Here is a 10,843-nt window from a genome sequence, read left to right as displayed (position 1 = left end):
AATTAATCAATGTTCCCACGAGACATCAAGCACCAGAACAATAAGACAACACAATACCCTACTAGAATATATAAAGTGAAAAAACAGCGGGCAGGTGTACACCCTGGACAGGTCAAGGGCCTGACTCCTTCAGTTCTTTTAGCAGGATGGGACTGGAGTGAACAACTTTAAATACTTGCTCTGTAAAATGTGGTGAGGATGGGTGGAAGGAGATCAGCTTTCCCCAGCTTCCTCAGGAATTAAAGCCATTGCTGAGCTTCCTTTACAGTGCAGTTGATGTTGAAGGACCAGGTGAAGACCAAGGAATTTGGCATTCTTCATAATCTCCGCAGAGGAATCGTCAATGTTAAGCAGAAAGTGATCACTATGTACTGATAATGTGGTTTGAGCTGGGCATTGCAACACAGTCGGTGTGTAAAGAGTAAGTGTGTAAACAGCAGTGGACTGAGCACCAAACGTTGTGGGGCTCCAGTGCCCTGACCAAGGTCTCTCAGGTAGGATCTAGATGCAGAGGGACCCATTCAGGCCGGCCAGGGTCAGTTTTCCAATCAGATATGGAGGAATGATGGTGTTAACTGCTGAACTAAAGTCTATGAATAACCTTCAAACATTGGTGTTATTTCATCATTTATATGTTTTTATTCTTCATTCATTTTAACAATATTTTATCTATAATGACCTTTATAGACCAGCAGAAGTTGTTCCCCTTGTTTATATACCTGTCCTGCTCCATGCCAGAGTATTGAATTTAGTTTGTGGTCTGAGTTAGATGGAGTTAGTGTGTTTGCTGTGTTAGCTGAGTAGCTGAGTTTCCCACGTTATCATCCTGGAGATTATGAGTTACCGGTACCCGTTCCTGTCTGAGACTTAATGAAACACGTTTGTTGCCTGCACTTGGGTCCTGTACAAATCTTTTACCTCGTGTGTGTGTGTGTATATAGATAGATAGATATTATAATTTTCCTCTACTCACAGCTAAAGGCAAGTAAATGTTAAAAAATAACCAAGACAAATAAAACACAGCAAACCTTGCACAACCATTTTCATAGGGATTCCCTTATCAGACCTCTGAATGTAATGTAATCTGAAACAATTAACTCATAAAATATAGCATAAACAAAATAAACAAAATCTTTTCAAACAATTTCAACATCATTAATGACGAATAAATGAAACTACATATGGTATTTTCAGGAAGAACAGACAAAATATCATAAAGACAACTGAATTGACAAGAAATGAATAAGAAAGATTTTTTCCCTTATCCACACACAGAAGCCATAACTTTGCAGTAAAGGTTTTGTCCTAAGACTAATGTTTAACACTCTGGGGTCTAAGGGTGTTTTGGGGCTCTGGACAAGTTTTGACATGCCCTGACATTTATTTTTTCATTTGCTTTTAACATTAACTAATTAAAAATTCATAAAAACTATGTCAAATTCAACCTACAGTATGTTCTGCACTTAGGGCCCAAGCTTCAATTTACACATCAATAAAATCAGCTAAATCAGTGTCCTATCCACTAGAAAATCATATTTAATAAAACATGAAAAACATTTTAAGAATGGTTAAAGCATCCATCCATCCTTCTTCTTCCGCTTATCCGGGGCCGGGTTGCGGGGCAGTAGCCGAATCAGGGATACCCAGACTTCCTTCTCCCTGGACACTTCCTCCAGCTCTTCCGGGGGGACATCGAGGCGTTCCCAGGCCAGCCGGGAGACATAGTCCCTCCAGGGTGTCCTGGGTCTTCCCCGGGGCCTCCTCCTGGTGGGACATGCCCGGAACACCTCCCTAGGGAGGCGCCCAGGAGGCATCCGAAACAGATGCCCGAGCCACCTCAACTGACTCCTCTCGATGTGGAGGAGCAGCGGCTCTACTCCGAGCTCCTCCCGGGTGACCGAGCTCCTCACCCTATCTCTAAGGGAGCGCCTGGCCACCCTGCAGAGGAAGCTCATTTCAGCCGCTTGTATCTGCGATCTTGTCCTTTCGGTCATGACCCAGAGCTCATGACCATAGGTGGTTAAAGCATTAAAAGCAAAAAACCTCTGAGGCCCCTTTGTAAACCAGAATGTTCCTGGTTTTTGGACCTCACATATTCTCTCTGTTTCTGAACTATAATCAATTAAAGGCAAAGAAAATCTATAGTCTGTGTACATGTAATAACTAAAAAGTAAAGTAATAGAAAACATTTAGTGGGTAATTCCTGCTGTTTCTCTCTACTCAGCCAACCTGGAACATCCACCAGAGATAAACATTCAAACATGATGACAAACAGAAGGACTGTCACATCAACCATTACTGAGTATTTGTCTTATACACATGAGGAACACAAAATCACACTGAAACATAAAATCATATGTTTGAATGATTGGTTTGGATAATAATTGTCATTCAGCTTATAATAAAGGCCTTTACATTTATTACATAGACATTTAACACAGGTTTCACCCAGTTACTGACATTTATTGATCTTGACTGTTTATCAGTTCATGGTAATGGGTCTTCACCATCTCTAGTTCTCTTGACACATCTAAAATGTAAACAATAGCATATAGTTTAAAATAACAGTTTACACAGTTTCTTAATGATCCACATAACTGCTTTAATTTAGATTTGATCTCTTTACCTGGGATTGAGTAATCATCTGTCCTGAGTGACAGCTCCATTGATTCCATCAGGGTTTTCTTCAGTCTTTGCAGGATTTCCTCCTAAACAGCATCAGAATCTTTATCATTTATTGCTCAAACAGCCAAATGTTGTGTTCAGTATTTACTGAATCATAGATTTTAACTGTTTAAATGTGTGTACAAAAGGTTTCTCAGACTGGGCTGATAAAATGATCAGTGGCTACAAATAATTGTGTTTTGTTTATTCCTAACTGCACATTTGTGTCAAAGCCTTTAGGACTTTAAGAAGTAGAAAGATTTATAATGTTGACCTATTATCCTGGATAAGGAAAAATGTGTATTATAACAAATTTTTAGACCGCTACTTTATATTTTAAAGTGTGACAAACCTTCAGCATATTCAGTTTGTCCAACATAACATCTTTAGCGCTCTCAAACATCCAGTGCTTCTTGTCACGCACGTGACTCTCAAGAGTTTCCCTCATGTTGCCCAGTGTGCCCTCTCCTCTAAAAGCTGCTGCTTCTACAATAAAACACAAAATTGTCAAACTTAGACTTTCTGTCCAATTATAATAAATGTGTATTATTATAGCATCAGCTTGTGTATGTCAGGGTCTTCTTTTGTACTTTCATAGCATTTCTCCATGGATTCTTCGATTGTGTCTGTCAGACTGTTGTAGATCGTTTTCTTGCGCTTCCGGATGGTTCTGTTGAGTTTTGTCTGAAGTTTTTCTTCCTTAGAGACAAATTTAAGTATTGATGAATATTTTACATAGATCAAGTTATTACCAATAACAATTAAATTTTCAATGTCAGAACTTACTCTACACTGTTTATGACTATATCAACAGTGTGATATATACTGTAGTACTGTGCAAATGTTTTAAGCAGTGAAAGTGCAGACAAACACAAAAACCTGAATGAAATCAGTATTTTAAACATCACCAATTCTCCTGGAGGGACACACACTTTTTTTCTATTTACTTGTCAGGTTGGTTGTTCCACAAATCTCTGAGAACTTGCTACAGTTCTGTTCTAAGCTTAAGCCTCTCTGTTGCTTCTGTCTCTTCATGTAATCCCAGACTGATGTTATCTGCTAAAAGGATCTTTGTTGTTCTTGTCTCTTAACATAGTAGTTTGTGACTAGTTGTGTGTCTGGAGTCATTATCATGCTGCAGAATTAATTTAGGATGCCTCCTTGAGGGTAGGCTTTTGTGTCATAGGAATCTAAACATCTACAGTGCCTGAAACATTTGCACAGTGCTGTACATGTATATTTTAATCTCATTCTGCTGAAGTCTCACTGACAATACATGAATGAAAAGGATGTTTCTATTCTCATTTTTTACCTCTGTCTTGAGAAACATCAGCTGCAGTTCAACATCTTTGTTCTGCTGAATCAGCTCCTCTGTACCAAGTGAAAACTTATTGATGACTCCATGGTACGGTCCAGATTTTCCTTCATTTCTGTTTCATAAATGTAGCACTGGCAGGTTTGTATTTTAATAATGTATTTTCTATACATGTATTATTTTGACGTTAGACAGTAAAATGTAATGACATTTTCCAGAGTTCAGAAAACGAGCCAGAAGTGTTTTATGTCTAATTAAGTAATTTCTTACGGGAAGGTCTTCCTGAATTCCTCATCAATGCTGTCAGTCAAGTGTGATGATAACTTCATGTTGAGGTTAATTGGTTTCCCTTTTTTTGGTTTATAGATGCCATTGTTCTCAACAATACACTTCAATGTCTTGTGAAAACTGCTACCTGATTTTCTCTGAGATACAACAGAAAAGTTATTTTGAAATATACTGTATACTCAATCATGGTGCAAAATCAGCTGCTTTAATCAAATTATTGTTCAATTACATACAGGATATATGATGGACCTTAAATTTCCTTCACATGAACGTTTTGATTTTTCAACCCCTTCAGTGAGGCATTTTTCAAAAGTCATATTAGCCTCTTCCATGGATTTTCTCACTTCATCAAGTTCATTCCTTATTTTTCCTTCAAGCTGTCTGCACACAGCTGCTTTTTTGTCAGCCTGGAATCAAAAACAACACATTTAGTATTTATGGTAATGAAACTACACAGTAAACATTAACTGACTGAGCTTCTTTCAAGTCAATTTGTTTCCTTCTGAAATTCTGTTATGATGTTCTGATATAAAGAGACCACCTTCTATACAGGGTTACTCAAGCGTAATATGCAAAGGTCCATTTATATTTAAGGTCAAAGTTCCATAAAAACGTGCAATAAGCAAATTAATTTTATTAAACAAATGTAACTTTAAGGTGACATAGGTGACTTGGTGAGCTTAAGCCCATGTCACCTTGCCCATGTGACAAGCTTCTCAAGGCCTTGCAATATTCACCTCCCCCCTGGGACCAATGTCATTGTGACTGACTAGACTGCACTAGTTTTTTTTCAAAAGAACATATTCTACTGTTACTCCACTACATTAATTTTACAGCAGATTAACAAACTGCTGGCGGCTCACACTCTCTTTTTCCCAACCTGTTTCTGTAGTCAGTCACACTACATTTCACACACACATACAGACTTACTGCAGTTTCCTGTTCACCTGTTTGATGGGTGAAACAGCCTACCTGCTCTAATAAATAGGGCGAGTTTTGCACAGGTATTTATGATCTTGTGATGATCTGTGGGATGGGGCTAAATATTTATAAGCAGCCATTTGAGACCCATGGAGTCAGTCTTAGCTTGGGTGTGCTTTTATGGCTTCATTATTCTTGCCATTTTGCTTTGTGTCTTAATAATGTTCAACATTTCCACTCTTCACAACTGCAACAGGGGTTTGTGTGATTGGGGCAAAATTAATACTGATTTCTCTATTTAATCATCTTTGAAAATGTACACTGACAGATGTTACCAAAATCTCGTTTTCTTATGCTCATAGGACAAAATGTGAATGCCTGTTGACTTTAAATGTTTAAACATGTGTGCACTGGCTCATCATTACCATCCATGACAGTGATATCGAACAAGGAAACAATTATGCTTAGCTTTAACCTCAGTCCAGAATTGCTTTAACAATCTCCAAATACTCTATATACTAAAAATTAACATTATTTATAAATATAAAACATTATTTTCACATTTTTCAAATAGGAAACATACTGTATTATTACATTCCTCATACATGGTGTAGGCTGTGTCCAGATTGACAAGCCATTGACACATGGTCCTGATTCAAATTTGAAAATTGAGGAGCCCTGCTCTAATAAATGCAGTTATGTGCCCTCTTTAAAGTAAACTAAATTATGGAAATCAAAATGCACATAATAGTCACAAGAAATTTGGACTATTTCACTATTACATTGGAAATTTAACTCCCTCTTCATATTTTCCACTTCAGTATAGTTTTCAGTGAATATTAATGATAGTTATAGATGATTAGTTCAAACAATTAAAGACATTAAAAGTGGTGTAAAAACTTCATTTTACCACCAGCTGACTTTTAGTCCCCTGCATCAAAGAGAGAATCCCATGAGCTCCAGACACATAGTTTATTGTCTCTGAGTGACAGTCATTGAGATTTTGCAGAAAATCCTGAAGTTTGGGTATTTCTGTAAAAAAGTGCAGTTTCGTACATTACATACTGAAATATCATGATCAAATTAGTCATTATTGTTAAACTGTTGTTAAAACTAATTATGTATTTCAGGTATATAGTTTCTGTTATGGAGACTTCACCTACCAGTGTCATCTTTCTCTAGACATTTTTTTTCAGAAACTCATAGGAGCTCACTGTGAACACTTTGAAACATCCATCACTGAATTGTTTCTGGACAAAAAAGAGTCAGTGTTAAGGTAAGACTTACAGTTACACAAAGTCTTTGTGTTATAGTTTCTGTTATTCCTGATAACGCACCTTAACCTTGTTCAGTTTGTTGAATTCTTTGATCATTTCTTCCTTGAGTCCTATGTTTCTGTCAAGTATGCGAGCGCGAACTTCAGCTGCTGATCTACAAGAAAAGATTTGTGTCAAGTGGCAGCTCACACATGTAGCTCTGAAAATGAAATTCATTCCAACATTTTTTGCACATTCTTCTCATGATAAAAGCCAAAAAACCTTTTATGAAACCCATACTGAAAAGTACAACATGTTTCATTATAGCACTGTGTACTTTAGTTATTTACATGTTTCCATCACACAGTGCCAGCCAGGGAAGACATATCTAATTTTACAAAGTGAAAGTCAAAGCCTGGGTGCAGTGGATGGAATGGCCCCAACAAAAACATGATCATGGTGTCAGCCTGGGATAAGCTACATAAAGAGCCAGAAGACAATGAAACAGCCTAAATGCACACAACAATTTCAGAAGAGTCTCTGTGTTAGAAAATAACTAGCTGTCAATTATCTTGATTAAACTGTACAAATGTACTCGTACTTAGTGCTGGAACTGGTGCTGTTTTAAATGCAGGCACAAAATTACACTCTACCACACTTCCCTATGAATTTACATCTGCATATGACATTTTCCATGAAATTATAGGAAGAGTTGTGGTCAGTGTTGTCTAGAAATTGGATAATTTGCAGGCGACTTCTGCAGTTTTAATGAATTGTAGGTGGGTTGTGTCAGTGTCTTATCTAGATCTTTACTATGTACATTTGACATCTTCAAATACTTACTGATCATCTAAATTGTCAATAACATCAGTCTTGGTGCAGATAAAGTGAATGTGCTGACACTCGCCACCATTTCCCATGAGGCTGCTGGCATTTTCCAGGATGTCCCAGGCTTCTTTCTCTGATGTTGCGCGATTCATTTCTGTCACAATCCACACTGTAGAGCAACTTCCAACAAGCTGAGTGAACATATCAGCAAGTTACTAATGGGTTAATAATTATCAGTGGTTTGTAATAACATTGTGTTAGTTTCCAGATAACAATACAACTATAATACACAACAAACAGAGCCATGCATGTGAATGAATTACCTCTTTCCACATCCTGTCTCTACTCTTGTTACGGTCCCCATTTCCAGGAAGGTCCACAAGTGTGACATGCTGGAGAAGATCATTCTGAGGCACCCTGACAGTCACACACTTCACTAGTGGCCAATACCACCTCTTAATGTTTTTGTCTGCTCCGTCTTTGGAGTTACCTCTTGTGTATTTGATAAATTCTGTAGATAGCTCTTCAGCCTGCAATGAATAATAAAGTATAATTAAGGGGTTGGAAAACATTTTATTATAGGAGAATTCAAAGTGATTGTCAGTTTGTATAAATGAACTGTTGTAACTAACCAAACAGGAATGGCTCAGTTAAAAACCTCAATAACTGAAAATTAATAGCATATATTCCAGACATAGGTAATGCTTAGGTAATAATATAAACGACATGTAAGCTTTTAAAAAAGTTACTTACTGTTTCACATGTCAAAATCTTCTTATTGGAAATGTGAAACTCTGGAATTTCTCTGAAATATTTCTTGTCCATCAAGTTTTCTGTGGATTTGTTTTCCCACTCTTCTCCATACAAAGCTGACAGCTTTTCCACAATGTCATGATAATCATCATCTTTGTCCCTTTCCTGATCTGTATTATCCCCAATATATTGACTCATGGACCACAACTCATCTTTCCACTCCTGAGAATCAAAAAGGAGAAAAGTTTAACTCAGTAAGATGTAGAGTACACCGGCAACTGTATTTCTGCAGCTACATCATAACTTTTCAACCAGCATCAAGTCATCATAAACATATTTAGCTCATTTTACCTCTCTTGTCATGAACTCAATCTCTGCCTCATACTTTGAGCTGCGCACATTAGCCTCTACTTTAATCATGACTGAGGTACATGCACTGGCACTTCCAGAGGGCAAAAGCTTCTTCTCTCCAATGATGGCATTTATCAGAGAGCTCTTTCCAGCCCCAGTTTTACCAAAGACACCAACCAGCTCCCTCTTGTCTGTCTCCAACTCCCTGATTTTAATCCTGTTGTACAAAGAGTTTAAATGTGGGTTAAATGATTCATTTGGAAAATATACAAATGTTAAAGAAAGTGTCAAAATCAAGAAAATGTCTTTCTATGAACAGGTGCTCACAAGTATAATTTAAAGCAACTAATGAATATTTTATATGAGCAATATCTCTAATGACTGATATACAGAGAACACTCATAAAGCAAGATGAACGAAATATTGAAACACCAGGTATGGGCCTACTGTATGTGTCACAAAGCTGGTAACAGCAGGACCTAAAACTGCAGTGCTGAGAAACTGAAAATACAAATACAAATCTATAGATTTAATCAGTTCACTTTTAAATTGTGGTTCAGTTTGAAAACTGCTGCCTTCAAATAATTGTTCATCCTTGTTTTCTTAATGTGCTTTTACATTTTATTTTAATTTACTTTATTTGATTTAAATTTATTTTATTTTAAATGTCTTTGTTTTTAAATACTCTTTTCCATGCTTTTAATGTAATTATATGCCTTGTAAAGCACTTTGAATTGCATAGTGTATAAATGGTGCTATTCAAATAAATTTGCCTTGTAATACCATGAAAAACAATAGGCAATCGAATGTTAAAATTCATGGAAATATATTGAAATGTTTCTTTGAATCAGAAAAAGAAATAATTGTTCACGGACTTGCCATAAAAACACAATTTAATTAATTTTTACAATAAGTTCAAACTATTTTATCTTGATTGCTCAGGCGCATGTAGTCCACTAGATTCGACATATCTGTAACTTTCTGAAAAAATCAGATTTTTGAAAAAAAATTTAAATGAATTTTTTTCATGCCCTAAGAAGAAAAACACTTGACTCACTTGAAAAACACTTGAATCTTGACTCAGACTATCATATTTCCAAGTTTCATTAACTTATTCATTAATTATTATTATTAGCAGAATTTAAATATGAGATAGGGTGATATATAATTGGATAGCTGTATAGGTACAGAATATATCCTTGTCAGCCCAGCCAAATTTACATATAAAAGTTGATGATTTGTAAAGATGATATTACAGTTTTTGCTTTATTTGTTTTCAAAATTTTGTTTTAAATGCTGAATCTGGATCTTCATTACAAGTCTACCATGAAGATAAATAGAAGATCAGAAACCCAAATATAGTGCAGTAAAAAATAACCAATTTGCTATGAATTCAAGATCAGAAGTATATCACAGAAGCAGTAAATCAAGGCACAGAAAATCATCATCATCAAATAAGTAAGTATATACCGTTTTGGTGAAATGGTCTAACTTCTATTGGACTACTCTAAGAACAAGTTAAGACTGACTTAGCACAGCCAGTCTAAGGTCTCTTGTTGAAACCAGCCCCTGGTCAGGAGCAGTATCAGACAAGTACAACAAAGAATAAGGAATATGGAAAATTTAACACTTACTTCAGGAATTCATTGAGCTTTGTGGCCTTTTCTTTAGGCAGCCTCTGACTGACTTTCTCCATGATCTTTTTCACATCAGATAGAATGGTGTTTTCTGTCAGAGGAAAATTACTCAGCAGGAATCATGAACCAATGTATATTAAGCCAATTTAGACATTCATATTGCTGCTATGGATTCCCACTATACTATTATGACATATAACATACAGTATGACATGTCTAATTTTGACTGAACTTTTAAAGACCAGACAGTTAATTGGAGTATTTTCGGTAGACAAATAAAATACAATACAATTTTTATTTAGAAAGAAGTTTTGGACATATGTTTGGTTGTAGTTCGCAATTGTTTAGAAAGAAATATAAATACCTGGGCTTAATTGTTGTCGTTTACTTGGTGGTGACTGACATTTGCTGGACACATCCTGATGATCCACCTTTCTCTTTCCTTATTATTTTATACATCAAAAATTAAATCAAAAGGAAATTAGCTGCATGTCTCTCAATCTTACAACTCAGTACACGAAATATAATTGTTTTCCCAAAGCAAAAATTACTCTTAAAAACATCAATGAACACTACATGTAATACAAGTTACTGTGTATCTCACCCTTAGCACTTATTGCACTGGTAGATGGTAAAACCTGAGGATGAACATAAATATTGGACTCTTAAAACAGTTTCTGATCATGAAACTTGTAACACAGCTCTATGGCTGGAACACACAGTTTACAATTTATACTGCAAAATTAATATTTACAGTATGTTCCCCTCCAATCATAGATGAGCAAGGCAACGCCTGAGAAGTGGAGTCCACTTATACTGTATGTCCACAA

General features: G+C 36.2%; 1 protein-coding gene across 1 annotated transcript; it reads right to left on the bottom strand.

The window, feature by feature from the left end:
* Positions 1 to 2,206: 2,206 nt before the first annotated feature.
* LOC113141535 (nuclear GTPase SLIP-GC-like) lies at positions 2,207 to 10,755 on the bottom strand. The gene is given in 19 exon segments (XM_026326013.1): positions 2,207 to 2,229; positions 2,461 to 2,530; positions 2,627 to 2,708; positions 3,017 to 3,150; positions 3,255 to 3,363; positions 3,977 to 4,094; positions 4,250 to 4,404; positions 4,501 to 4,674; positions 6,099 to 6,220; positions 6,352 to 6,378; positions 6,381 to 6,438; positions 6,526 to 6,619; positions 7,288 to 7,463; positions 7,596 to 7,802; positions 8,026 to 8,247; positions 8,377 to 8,593; positions 10,011 to 10,104; positions 10,378 to 10,455; positions 10,618 to 10,755. Coding segments are annotated over 16 exon segments (2,025 nt in total). The 5' UTR covers positions 10,073 to 10,104; positions 10,378 to 10,455; positions 10,618 to 10,755; the 3' UTR covers positions 2,207 to 2,229; positions 2,461 to 2,462.
* Positions 10,756 to 10,843: the final 88 nt, after the last annotated feature.

This window comes from Mastacembelus armatus, chromosome 8 (genome assembly GCF_900324485.2).
Source record: "Mastacembelus armatus chromosome 8, fMasArm1.2, whole genome shotgun sequence".
NCBI classification, from domain to species: Eukaryota; Metazoa; Chordata; class Actinopteri; order Synbranchiformes; family Mastacembelidae; genus Mastacembelus; species Mastacembelus armatus.
The sequence above is the reverse complement of the archived record's forward strand: the minus strand, read 5'-3'. Positions and strand labels throughout refer to the sequence as shown.